The sequence below is a fragment of the Electrophorus electricus genome, chromosome 4, assembly GCF_041902795.1.
Source record: "Electrophorus electricus isolate QZ-2024a chromosome 4, ASM4190279v1, whole genome shotgun sequence".
Taxonomy (NCBI): domain Eukaryota; kingdom Metazoa; phylum Chordata; class Actinopteri; order Gymnotiformes; family Gymnotidae; genus Electrophorus; species Electrophorus electricus.
Window position 1 is genome coordinate 24,339,484 of NC_137500.1, and position 13,017 is coordinate 24,352,500.

Genomic DNA, 13,017 nt, shown 5'->3' on the forward strand with positions numbered 1-13,017 from the left:
ACATCATTGCTTGTGCAGTTTGGCCACACAGTAAGAGTAGCTGTGAAGGAGTTCTCAGAAGTAGCTGAAAGGGCTAGGCAGTGGATGTGGATAAGGAGAGATCTGACTGGGGTAGTAATACACCATAAAGATGGAGTGGCTGTGATTGTCATGTCATTGTGTAAAGTGGTAGATCCAAATGGAACTAGTGGCATGGAGCAAGTATTGATGGTGCTGGCCTTAGTCACTAGAGAGCCCAGGATGGATCTTCTGTGTTGGAGAACGCTGGTAAGAAAAATCTATGTGGAACTGGTGGCATGCATTAATGTTGCCTTAGTTGCTGCGAAGGCCACCATGGATTTTACAGTTGTGTTTGCTAGTGGCATAGTGCTTAAAAGGTGTGGCTTTGTTGAAACGTGAGGTTGGGATCCCAGACCTCACTGTAAACAAATATCATGTGTTGTCCTAAAAATCTACAATATAAGAAGATCTCTTTGTCTGGTAATGTTACATTTTTAATTTATATTTCTTCAACAAGACATAACACAGAACCATCTGTAAACTATTATGGTGCCTCACAGTAAACTAGCCAATCAGTGCAGTCATCAATAAGCACCAAAAAAGGGTTGGAAAAAGAGGAAAACAGCACATTTTATTTTAGGGCCAAATCACAGGTTGTAAATGACCGTATATAAACGTGTGGGCATTTTGTTTTGCCCCGACCAAAGTTACATAGACTCTATATAGACATCAGACAGTTTATAATATTGAATAAATGGTACATTTAAAGACTCGCTGGTCTTTTCTTGGTAATTGATTGATTAGTTCATAGCTAGAAATCTTTCTAAAGCATTTAGCTGACGCTTTTATCCAAAGCAACTTACAATTATGACTGAATACAACTTGAGCAATTGGGGATCAAGGGTCTTGCTCACGGACCCAACAGTGGCAACTTGGTGGTAGTGGGGCTTGAACTGGGAACCTTTCGATTACAAGTCAAGTACCTAAAAAACTGAGCCACTGCCCGTAGGAATAACAAGCAAACAGTTCACCACTTTGAGGCTCGTATCAATAGCCGGAAAGGTGGGACAAGATAAACTTGATACATTTTGGTCACCGCTAGAGGGCGTTTTCGCTGAAAAAAAAAAAAGAAAGCACGATACAGAAGCACGGCAGCGGAAGAGTTACTTCAAAGCAATGTTTTCTGTTCCTTTTGTCTTCAGATTTCCATATTTTCAGGCTTTCCAGTTGTACGCTGCCTCATTTACGACAAAGCATCACACCTTATCTTGTGGCTGTATCGTGCTTATAATGGTAACCCGCGTATTATTCAACGAACATAAGCCGTATTGGTTGCAAAACTAATGTGTGGTAAATGAGAAGTCACTAACCCCGAGCAGCTCAGCTAGCTCACACTCGACGACCGTGACTCTTGTCAGTCTTGACAAAGGCTTCTGTGCGCTAGTTTCAGTTGTTCGCATGGAGACGAGCTGGATGGATGTACTTCGAAGACTCCTCATTTCGTCTTTCTCTCTATGAGCGAAGAAACTATGAAAAAAGAGTGTTTAACTGCCTGTGGAGAGCACACGATCTGTCCTAAACGGTAAGCGTTTTCAAATATAGCCATGATAACTCTCGTGGAGTGTTATAGATAACTTGCTAACACGTTGCTAACTGGTGATGACCGAAGAGGAAAATTTGACCAACTAACGTTACAAACACGGGTGTATTAACCAAACCAGCTAGAGATGTGGCTAGGTGCGTTAGCTAAATTGTGTTAGAACTAACCACATTTCAAGAAGTTCAAAACGAGTTTTTGACTGACGTTAAATATGTATTTGAGGAAATCACACATTTGCTATATTACTGTAACTAAGAAAACAAGGGCGGCTTGCACAGAAAAAAAAAACAGTTGTTAACATTTTTTGGCACGTATCTTGAATCTACTCGCTGACCAATTTTGAGAGTTGCTCCTTTTGGGCTAACTTAGCTAGCGTTAAGATAGGTGGGTTAGCAAGCTTGATATCTAACAAGCTAGATAAAACGGTTCCCTACAAGTTGATTCCGAATGTCTTACACCAGTCACTGGTTTCTCAAATATTACAACTCGGCGTCAAACAGCATTTCAGCTGTTTTTCAGTAGCTTAGCTGGCTGACTGTGGTGAGTTGAATTTGTACTGCCGCAATTAACCAACTCTTCACCCAAGAAACAGTAGCTACCTAAAGGTATTTAGGCAGTCACATTGTTAATGTCTCACTGTTAAATGTAACCTTTGTTGAAGTTGGGAACTTGAGGTACAGGATGCCGTGAGGGTGTGGGCCATGATCATTTCCTGTTCGTTGCTCTTTGATTACAATATTCACTAAATGATCATAATGCCCAAACAATTTTTTTGGACCATAACATGTCTCGAAATTAAAGAACCATTGTGTTTCCTGAACGATTAGGCCTGTCTTAACAGTTAGGGAGTGTTCTAAGTGGTGCTTGTGCTACAACTCCCTGGAGGGCACACAGATATATCCCCTCCTCTGTTAGTGAGTGCTGAGCATTACGGGTGAGGCACAGCTCCACCACGAATAAAGGTGAACTCACAGGGAACTGGCAACATGTGAAAACTCATCACTGAGAACAGTAGCAGTTAGCAGGTAATTCTAGATATGTTGGCTCAGAAGAACAGGTTTAATGCATCATTTCTCTCTCTGTCCATTACTGTTCTGAGTTTAACATTCTCTTTTGCTGTCTAAATGTTCACTTTTATGTGAATTATTAGCAAAGTTGGTTTGACATGGTATATTTGAATAGGCAGAAAGCTTCCACAATAAATAACCGTGAATAAATGGTTGTCCTGTTTCTTAGGTTCTGCTTTACTCTTCTTGGTATTGAGATTGGCATCATAATAGCTTTGGCATGTTATATTAAGTTAGTGCTGTAGCCAGCTTGCCAGCCAGCTGACTGTCCCCTGTGCTTGACGTATGGGGACCAGTATTGAGTCGGCCTGCCACAGAGCTTCGTGACAGCTTCATTGGGGATGGGGTAGCTACCGGTTTCAATTGTATATCGCTATATGATGATCTGAGATAATCATACCATGTCAAATACGATTTCAGTGTCACTTTATATCGATTTAAGAATGGGCCTAATGAGTGTGTCCAATTGGCATCTTCCTCAGAAGTTGCAGATTAAACGGTCATCTGCAGTCTCTCTACAAAGCACACATCAGGATGACACTGACATGCAAAAACCATGTGTTCATAAAAGGCATGACGCAGGCAGGTGATAAATATGCCAAACAATTTCAGAGCACTAAGAGAACAAATTGAGTGCATTAATATTAGAAATAAATATTACTTATGTCACAAATGCGTACATGCATACACCCGTATTATTAATTATACTCAAGATTGCAGACTAGGGTTGAAAATATTTCAGTGTATATTGGGGTGTTTTTACCATTAATTTTAACATTAAAACCTACGATTTTAGTCCCACGGCCAAATAAAGCAGGGGAATACCAAACAGAATAACGGACCCGTAAAACGGCAGGGAAAGATGGCTCTAAACAAATGCAACAGGTTGTTTACCCCTACACTTATTTACCCCTTCCTTATCTTATTTTTGTGCATGTTTGTCACATTTAAATGTTTCAGATCATTAAACAAATTTAAATATTAGTCAAAGTTAACACAAGTAGACACAACATGCGGTTTTTAAATAAGTTTTTATTAAGGGCGGGGGGAACCCACAAAACCCCCAAACCTACATGACCCTGTCTGAAAAAGTGGTTTCCCCTAAACCTAATAACTGGTTGGGCCACCCTTAGCAGCAACAACTGCAATCAAGTGTTTGTGATAACTGGCAATGAGTATTTTACAGCACTGTGGAGGAATTGTTGTAATTCAGCCACCTTTTTAAGGTCATACCACAGCATCTCAATCGGATTCAGGTCAGGACTTTGACTGGGCCACTCAAGTCTTCATTTTGTTTAAGCCATTCAGAGGTGGACTTGCTGGTGTGTTTTGGATCATCGTCCTGCTGCAGAACCCAAGTGCGCTTCAGCTTGAGGTCACAAATAGATGGCCGGACATTCTCCTTCAGGCTTTTTGGGAGACAGCAGAATTCATGGTTCCATTTACCACAGCATTCTTCCATGTTCTGAAGCAGCAAAACAGCCCCAGACCATCACACTACCACCACCATATTTTACTGTTGGTATGATGTTCCTTTTCTGAAATGCTGTTACTTTTACGCCAGATGTAATGGGACATACACCTTCCAAAAAGTTCAACAGTCCACAGAGTATTTTCCCAAAAGTCTTGGGGATCATCAAGATGAGACGAGCCTTTGTTCTTTTTGCTCAGCAGTGGTTTTTGTCTTGGAACTCTGCCATGCAGGCCATTTTTGCCCAGTCTCTTTCTTATGGTGGAGTCATGAACACTGACCTTAACTGAGGCAAGTGAGGCCTGCAGTTCTTTGGATGTTGTTGTGGGGTCTTGTGACCTCTTGCAGTCGTCGCTGCGCCTTTGGGTTAATTTTGGTTGGCTGGCCACTCCTGGGAAGGTTCACCACTGTTCTATGTTTTCACCATTTGTGGATAATGGCTCTCACTGTGGTTCGCTGGAGTCCCAAAGGTTTAGAAATGGCTTTATAGCCTTTTCCAGACTGATAGACCTCAACTACTTTGTATCCAATTTGTTCCTGAATTTCTTTGGATTGTAGCATGCTGTCTAGCTTTTGAGGATATTTTGGTCTACTTCAGTTTGTCAGGCAGGTCCTATTTAAGTGATATCTTGATTGAGAACAGGTGTGGCAGTAATCAAGCTTGGGTGTGGCTATAGAAATTGAACTCAGCTTTCCAAAGATGTGATAAACCACAGTTAATTTGTTTTAAGGGGGGGGGAATTCACTTTCACACAGGGCTATGTAGGTTTGGATTTTTTCCCCCATTAATAATAAAAACCTTCATTTAAAAACTCCATTTTGTGTTTACTTGTGTTAGACAAAGATAAGATTTAAATTTGTTTGATGATCTGAAACATTTAAATGTGACACATGCAAAAAAAAAAAAAAGATATCAGGAATGGGGCAAACACTTTTTCACACCACTGTATCTGCTGTGCGGTTGTTAAATAGTGCGTGAGGAAGTGCCCTCGCTCACTTCTTTTCCAGACCTCAGAGCTGAGTGAATGGTGCGGCATGAGCACTCCTGCCTTCAGCACTTCATAAGCTCCAAGATCAGAGGCCTCATCAGTTGGGCTTCTTTCTCCTGGCCTGCTGCTTTGAAGTTTAGGCAAGGTCTCTGTGAAAAATCCATTTCTGACTTGTACTGTTACAGTTTTCAAAGTCTGTACCTATGTTCCAATTTTTGAAAAGTTTTGCTTATTTATTTTGAAAGTTCTTGTCTGTCTTTCTTTTTTCTTTTCCCATGCATTTTCTCACTCTTGTACAGCTGTACAAGTATTGATCCTTGAGTGGATCAATAAAATCTTTCTGCATGCCCACTTTTTTCTTTTTCTTTTTTTTTTTTACTTTTGTTTCCCCCTCCTTTAGAGGAAAATATTTTTCTGATAAGTTCTGTGACTTATTCCAGGCAAATCCAGACTTATTCCTCCCTGAGAGGATGCCTGCCTCTAGTTAGTTTGTTTATTTTATAGAATTTAGGCTGTTTATTTTTGGTCCATGAATAACTATTGCCTTTTAAAGGTTGTGTAGTGGTTAAATATCACTCATGGGGAAGTCCAAAACAGATCTGAAACCATGCCTGACCATGCTGTTGCGTGCGTTTCCTTTTTAGCAACATGCTAGGTCTATAGGCTGCAGTATGAGAGGCAGTCTGTCTGCTGTTTCGCATCTCTCTGTGTTCATCAGAGTTTCACATTAGAGCAAACATACTGGCAAGCATAGTGAGGGCACTGATTGGATTATAAACTGCGAACTATGATGGAGGACACTGCATTTAAAAAGAAATGGAAAGGTCTGTGTCCATGCTTAGTTGTGCCATTGTGTCTGTCACGGCAGATGGAACATGGAATCAAATCAAATGGGCACAAGCAGACTTTTGTACAACAAAACCAAACTGGCATAGGCATTCATTTTTACACCATCAGCATGAACACAGCAAAAATGAATGAAATAAGTGATTTTTATTCAGGTTATTTTTAGATGAACCAGGTCAAATGTTTAGAGGGAGTGCCCACTGAACCCACTGAGAGCAGCAGCACTAGGCTCCTGAGCAGGGATCAACTGCCTGCCTGCACTTTGGCCTCTGGGGACACAGCTGCCGGAGCGGAAACACGCATACAGTGAAAATCTGAATGTGAAGTCATGGTGTTGCAGAACACCTAGAAACACATTTAAACACAGATACTGTCTGCTTTTTTAAATAAACCTTTAAGCATGCTGCAGTATGGATGAAGTCAGCTTCAGCAAACAAACTAACAGCCACTGTAAGTAGAGCATACTGCCATTGCTGTGTGAACAAGTGAACAAAGCTTCACCACAGCAGCATTTCTCCTCCCTACCCACATGGCCACAGCACTCGGTCAGCACAGCCTTTCTGACATCTGTTAAAGGAAGAAAAGGGCGCTCAGCGCATGCTCAGTTAATTGAAGACATTTGGTAGTTTGAGCCTCCCTGGTGCTCTCCAGAAGACTGATGTAAATCTGTGTTTTGTTCCCCCCCCCCCCCACCCCACCCCACCTCCGTTTGGGTGTGTCAAAGAGGGTAGTTCCCAGGACTGTACTCTTCCCACACTTGATGGTGACTTGTTGGCTTGAAGTCGGCCTCTAGGGTTGTCTTCAACAGCCGTATTGAGGTCTTGATGAAGGTTGTTGGAGTGTCGCTGATGTTATACAGCCTCAAGCATTCTGGGATTCATGTGTGAGGCATTAAATCATAGGCATTCATGTAGCCAATCCAGCCAGTGCACAGGTTGGTCTGTCTGGTATTACAGTCTCGAATGACTGTTTTATCCACCAGTACCTGGTGCTTGGGTCCTCTGGTTTTCTTGCCAATGCCTTTGTGTCATGCTCATGTATCAAGCTATTGTGTTGAATCATTGGTTGTGTTTTAATTCATTTTAACCACAATAGCTCATACCTCTGTTTTTTGAGAATAGTCGAAAAGGGCAGCTTTTGTGTCTGAAATTTTCACTGAATTATTTACTGATGAATACTAGTTAAATTGGATGGTGTCGGTTTTCCAGAGGGATGCTGAGTGCCATTTGTGATTCACTGGTTTTTCCTCAGTCTCCAGTTCCCTGCTCCTCACAGTCTGCAGCCTTTAGTTTGATTAGCAGGTCAGACGGGTGTAGCTGGCACAGTTTTTGCATAAATCCCACACCTCTTTCCAGTAGCATACACACAGCACTGCGACTTTGATTTGTCTTCTTGCCATTGGTGAGCTGTTAAATCAGTTTAATTTCATGGGGCATTTGATCAAGGATGCAGAGTTTTGTTTCATCAGTTGTCTGATCTCAGTTTTTGACCAACTATGCATGAGACGTTTGTAGCTCTACATGACTTCCAGGCCACATGCTGAGTATCGGTCATGTGTTGAAGTGTTGTTCCACCACTAGGCACAAGCTGGAACTAATTGGTAAACTAACTTCAGCCAGGGTTAAACTGCATCTGGTTTGGTCAGTATGTTTCTAAAGTGAGGACGAACAGGTGAAGCAGCTATCTGGAGTGCTCGCCCTCAGTGAGACCTGCCAGTGATCTTGGCTCTCACTGTGCTGAGTATAATCAGGCCGGTGACCAGACCGTCTGCTTGGAATTTAGGAGTGAGAGGTCAAAGAATATGTGGAGTAGTTGCAGCTCTTTGAAAGAATAATTTAACTCATAAAAGTGGAGTTATGTGGATGGATTGTTATTTTTGTTCTAATGTGAAGCATTAGTCTGACATACATTAATATGTATCATCTCATCTCAAACAGTCGCATTAGATTCTAAGGTATTTTGTGGACTGCTTTGGATGATGTGTCCACTTTGTCAAATCTAGGCTCAAACCTGAATCACTGATTACACTGCACCTTATACAAGATCATTGCCGTGCTCATTTTCTCAATCATACAAATGCACAACTTCACCACGTCCGATTTCGCAAATCCTCATAACTTTTAAATAATAATAAAAATAATTTAAATAATAAACATGGAATAAGTTATTCCAGTTATTTCATGTTTATAAAAGTTATGAGGATTTAAACATAAACAACTGTCTAAGCTCTGAAACTGGTGTATCCATGACCACATTGAATTAGCATATTTAACACCCCAAAAATACCTAAAGTCTAACCATCCAAACTCACTAGTCCAGAAGTGTCAGCTGATAACAATAGAAAAAAGAATAAAAATGACTAATTCATGCCTTTTTGCAGTGACTGTAGGACCACACTCTACCATGACAGAAACAGAGCAGAAATGGCTTGATTATGAAGTTAGATGAAAAACATGAATAAAACAGGTGGTGGGCAAGGGGAAGGAAGAGGAGAAAAGATGCTGGGTGTCATGATACAGAATGTTGAACGGTCAGGTGTCGCTAGACAGGATATTCCCTTCTATTAATATCAACTAAACAAAATGTATGATGTAATATGTCCTATATGATCCAATATGAGATGGTTAATTTGTAATTACACTGCACCTTGAAATTGGATATAGCCATGCACCTTTTCCCCCTGTGCTCCTACACCAGTTCAGAATATTTAACGGCATTTGCAGTATGCATCTTTAAGACATCTGACAAAAGGAAATGCGTCCATCTAACATTGACGCTGATGGGAGATGATGCTACTGTAATCTCTAGCTTCTCTCAGGAGCTGTTCAAACATGTCTGCCTCTTTAGGCATTTGCTGGTGAGCTTGTCCAGGGTTCCACAGCATGAGAATATCTCCACAAGAGCCAGGCATCAAGTGTTGGCCTGCATTAGTTGCCATACTGGTGAACTTGGCCAAGGCATTCATGCAGGACAGGAACCTTTCCATTATTATGAAGATAGACTAATGCGAACCAGTGTGCTCTAAGGTTATAGCTTATGGCATTTAATGCAGAACGCTATGGTTCCTGAATATGCAATTAGTTTTTGATGCAGGTAGAATGTAGTGCTTTACGTTTATGATACTGTGCTGTTTCCTTTATTATTAGCCAATACTGTTGACTTTGTCAGATCTTGCTTAAAGAGACCTTCTGTGTCGTAAGACCAAGTATTTATCCTCGTTTGTTGAAACACCTGAAGAGGGGGGGAAACTCAGCATGTCAGAACAGCTTCCAACTGTCAGAGCTTTGAATGTTGGGATGGGGGCGCTCCCTGTTTCCTGCTGGGGTTGCTTTCACTAGCCATATGTCTCTGGCCCTGTATATGTTGCACCAAACATCCTGAACTCTTCCTTTCCCCAGGTTTTGAAATGAAGAAGGACATTGACGCATTAATAGCTGAAGAACGGGCTGAAATCATTTCAAAATATGACAAGGTTAGTCACATATCATTATAAAACTGTGCACCACCACTAGCCATTTTGAACTGTTGATCCTACTCACACGACCTTATGCAGTTCACACAGTACTAACTAGGAGTCCTGTGTATCGCAACATACACTTCCACTGAAACAAGCGAGTTGTATGATTGACATGCCTCGTGTTTCTAAGGGCAGTGTTGGTTCACATGCTACGTGATGCTGCTTAATCAGCCTGGGGCTTTAGTATCAGTAGTCCACTGAGCAAAATGTGCCCCTGAACATTAACTTCTTATGCTTACAGCACTGTCACCAGTAAGCACTCTCACATTTGTTTGGCCAGATAATGAAATCTCATCCTGCCTTCATCAGGGCTTTGGGAAGACACATGCGGACCAGTGGGTTTGGGGTCTAGTTGGTCAGGACCATCAGCTGCTGTTCAGAATCTCTGTTGGGTGACTTTTTAGGTGACTGACTACTGATGGATCAGTAAGAGATTCCAGTAAGGTACTTCAGCACATGCTAGTGGCAGTATCTAATCTTTTCAATAGGTGTTTACCCCCGGAGCTGAAGATATGTGCCGTTAAAAGTCCCTTTTCATTGATCGGCACATAGTTCTGCGGTGTGTCCAGTTTGACTAAAGTCGGGAGACAGGGGAGCCAAGGCTGGTTAGGGCTTTCTCTGCCCAGAGCCTGTGGAGCAGAGGTTGGAAAGGCGTAGCTGTCTGGCTGTGATGGAGTGCAGCTGTTTTGTCAGGTTACAGCTCCACTCAGAACCTCTACACTCAGGACAGAAGTGCTCGATTTGGAAGTGGGAACACAAGCCAGAGAACTGGGCTGCTCTGGCTGCTTTGCCATGCCCTTGGTTCACGAGGACCAGGGTGGCGGCTCCTCATGTGATGACGCACAACCCCCCCTCCTCCCCATTCAACCCAAGCTTTGCTTGTGCGTCTTGTGCTCCTCTTTGTTTGCCCTAAAGGCTTAATTTGATTGGTTGCAGGGCAGAGCAGAGGGCGTGCACATCAACCCCTGGGAGGATGCCAACTACAGCGTCTACAAGGTCATGGACCGCTTTGGCTTCCTGCAGTAAGTCCCACCATGCCCTTCCCTCTCCATTTACCCCATTGCAGCAGATTTACTGTTGAAACCTAAGGGTAAGCCTGCTGAGAAGACAGGAGAGGTGGAGGTGGACCATCACTCACTGATAATGTGACCTTTGCTTGGCCTTGTCTCAAGTCCTAAGAACAGTTTTGTGCAACAGTAGACTTAAAGTCCCTCTGGTAGAGATGTAGATTTGCCTACCTTGTGTGTTCATTACAGCAATTTGTGGTTATAGTTTTATAACTGTCCTTTCTGTCTGCCTAGTGAGGAGGAATTGCCCACACCAAGTGCAGAAGAGGAAAAGGTCAGAACGTGCCACCCAAATACATATTAATAACTGCATTTAAGAAACTTGGCTTCAATTAAAAAAAAGCAATATTGTCAGGGTATTCAGATGCCATAAAAGCCCCATATTACTTCTGGTAGATTTAAAAGACTTCAGAGAACATAAACATTTGTAATTTGTGTATGTTTCCCAGGTCTTGATGATGATGATGATGATGATGTACTTTATTGATGCTTTGCCCACAGTATAAATTTCAGGAAATTGAAAGGGTGCAGAAATGGCTCAAGATGGTGAAAAGTTGGGAGAAGTACCATAACAGCGAAAAGGTAAAGTCAAACCTGCCTTTACAGACAGTGCTCCAATAAGAGCCTGAGCACAGACAATAGATCCTACTCCAGTGTTTCGTGTGTGTGTGTGTCAGATGACCAAGCGTGTGTATAAGGGGATTCCCCTGCAGCTGCGGGGTGAGGCGTGGGCTCTGTTGCTGGATGTCAGGAAGATGAAGGAGGAGAATATGGGGAAGTATGAGGTGAGGCACTGGGGCCATGGTGGACAGCTGCCCTGTCATTCATTCTGCTTTGCCTAAATGCCGGGAGTCAGTGCTGTCTGACCTGGCTGGCTGTGCTTAAGCTTTAGTCCTGAGTTTACCCCGCTCTCTTCATCCTCATGCATGTGGGGGTGGGTCTGGCCATTATCTGCTTTATTGGGAGTTATGCTGTTCGACAGCAAGGTAACCAAAGCAGGTGTGTTATAGGACTATGGGCCACTATGGAGCTGCTTCCTGCTGGTCTACTTTAGAAATAAGTGCATAGCACAGATGTACTTTAAAAGTGTCCTTAAAGCCTGACGTCTTTGACGCTGTTCTTCATACATAATCAGATCTGCCCCCATAGACAGCTGTGCAAAATAATCTAGATAAACCTGCTGAGAGGTGGTTGTAAAATAAACACCAGTAGGGCCTTTATGATTCCCCCCCACTTTTAGTTATTACAGATTTCATAATGCTTTACTTGTTTCATGTTCAGAAAATGAAGGAACAAGCAAGGATCTTCTCAACAGAAATTAAACAAATAGACCTCGATGTCAACAGGACGTTCAGAAATCACGTAATGTTCATGGACAGATTTGGAGTCAAGTAAGTCAAAGGACATACTAACCTTTGAACACACACACACACACACACACACACACACACACACACACACTAAGTAGAACAAACAGTTCTTCTGCTGATGCCCTATCACAAAAACATTCCAAAACGGTTCAGACACTATGTCCTTCAAACTGCACGCTGGGTCGTTTTCCCTATTTGTTTGCTTTAGTCTGAAGTTCTTTTTCGCCATTGTGTTTTGGCTTGACTGCCTCTTGTCATCAGGTGCATGTGCAGCAAACAGTTTGGACCTTGTGTAGCCGTAACCAAAACAAGAGCCACTTCCTCTGTCTCAACCCTTTTTTGTTCAGCTTCCTGTGAGTGACTGAGTGAGTGAATGAGGCTTTACAGGAAGTGACAGTCCTGCAACTCACTGCCATTATGTCCAGAATAAACATTCTAGCTTGTGCACAAATAGAATCTGCTGCTGTGGGTAAAATAATTGTTTGTCATTTTTCTAGCTCAATTGTGCCTGTGTAGACAAATTGTGGTTAAATTCAGTTAAAAGTAAAGATATATTGGATATATATATATATATATATATATTTGTTTACAGATACTGATTTTTGTATACATTTGATAGGATTTATGCTGACATTTGTTGTAAATACACCAGATGTGTCTCTGTGGTGTTATGGCTGTCAGCATGCATCTGGAGACTCGGTACTCTTGCACTTGAGTAATTTCCTCATGTCCAAATGGAAACCTCGTTTCTGTGGTCCAGCGGTGAGCGTTCACAGGGCTACAGGACATGATAATGTTTCGAACTTGCTTGTGTGGTTTGGCTGGTCTGTGCAGAGGGGAGGATGTGCAGTGACGTTACATCGGTGTAGCCTGCTCAGAGCTGGCGCAACCCAGCACAGCCCGGCTGCATGCGCCCCCTGGCCTTGTTATCACCTCCATGAGGGCCGTGCGACCACACAGGGCACCAGCCCATTCGCACACACGTTGTCTGGTTGCCCCAACGCTTCAAAACCAACCCGCACGACATGTTCATTAGAACGTGTTCACTTTCTCTTTCGGATGCAGCATGTCGTGCATGAATAGTTGCCCT

The 13,017-nt window shown here is 42.5% G+C and overlaps 1 protein-coding gene across 1 annotated transcript in view; it reads left to right on the forward strand.

The window, feature by feature from the left end:
- Positions 1-1,125: 1,125 nt before the first annotated feature.
- LOC113589506 (USP6 N-terminal-like protein) overlaps positions 1,126-13,017 on the forward strand; it is a 32,471-nt gene continuing 20,579 nt past the window's right edge. The window contains exons 1-7 of the mRNA XM_081712856.1: positions 1,126-1,582; positions 9,372-9,445; positions 10,427-10,512; positions 10,792-10,831; positions 11,059-11,139; positions 11,235-11,342; positions 11,839-11,948. Of these exons, the coding sequence (XP_081568982.1) occupies positions 9,380-9,445; positions 10,427-10,512; positions 10,792-10,831; positions 11,059-11,139; positions 11,235-11,342; positions 11,839-11,948 (491 nt within the window). The 5' untranslated portion in view covers positions 1,126-1,582; positions 9,372-9,379. The remainder of the gene's footprint in view (positions 1,583-9,371; positions 9,446-10,426; positions 10,513-10,791; positions 10,832-11,058; positions 11,140-11,234; positions 11,343-11,838; positions 11,949-13,017) is intronic.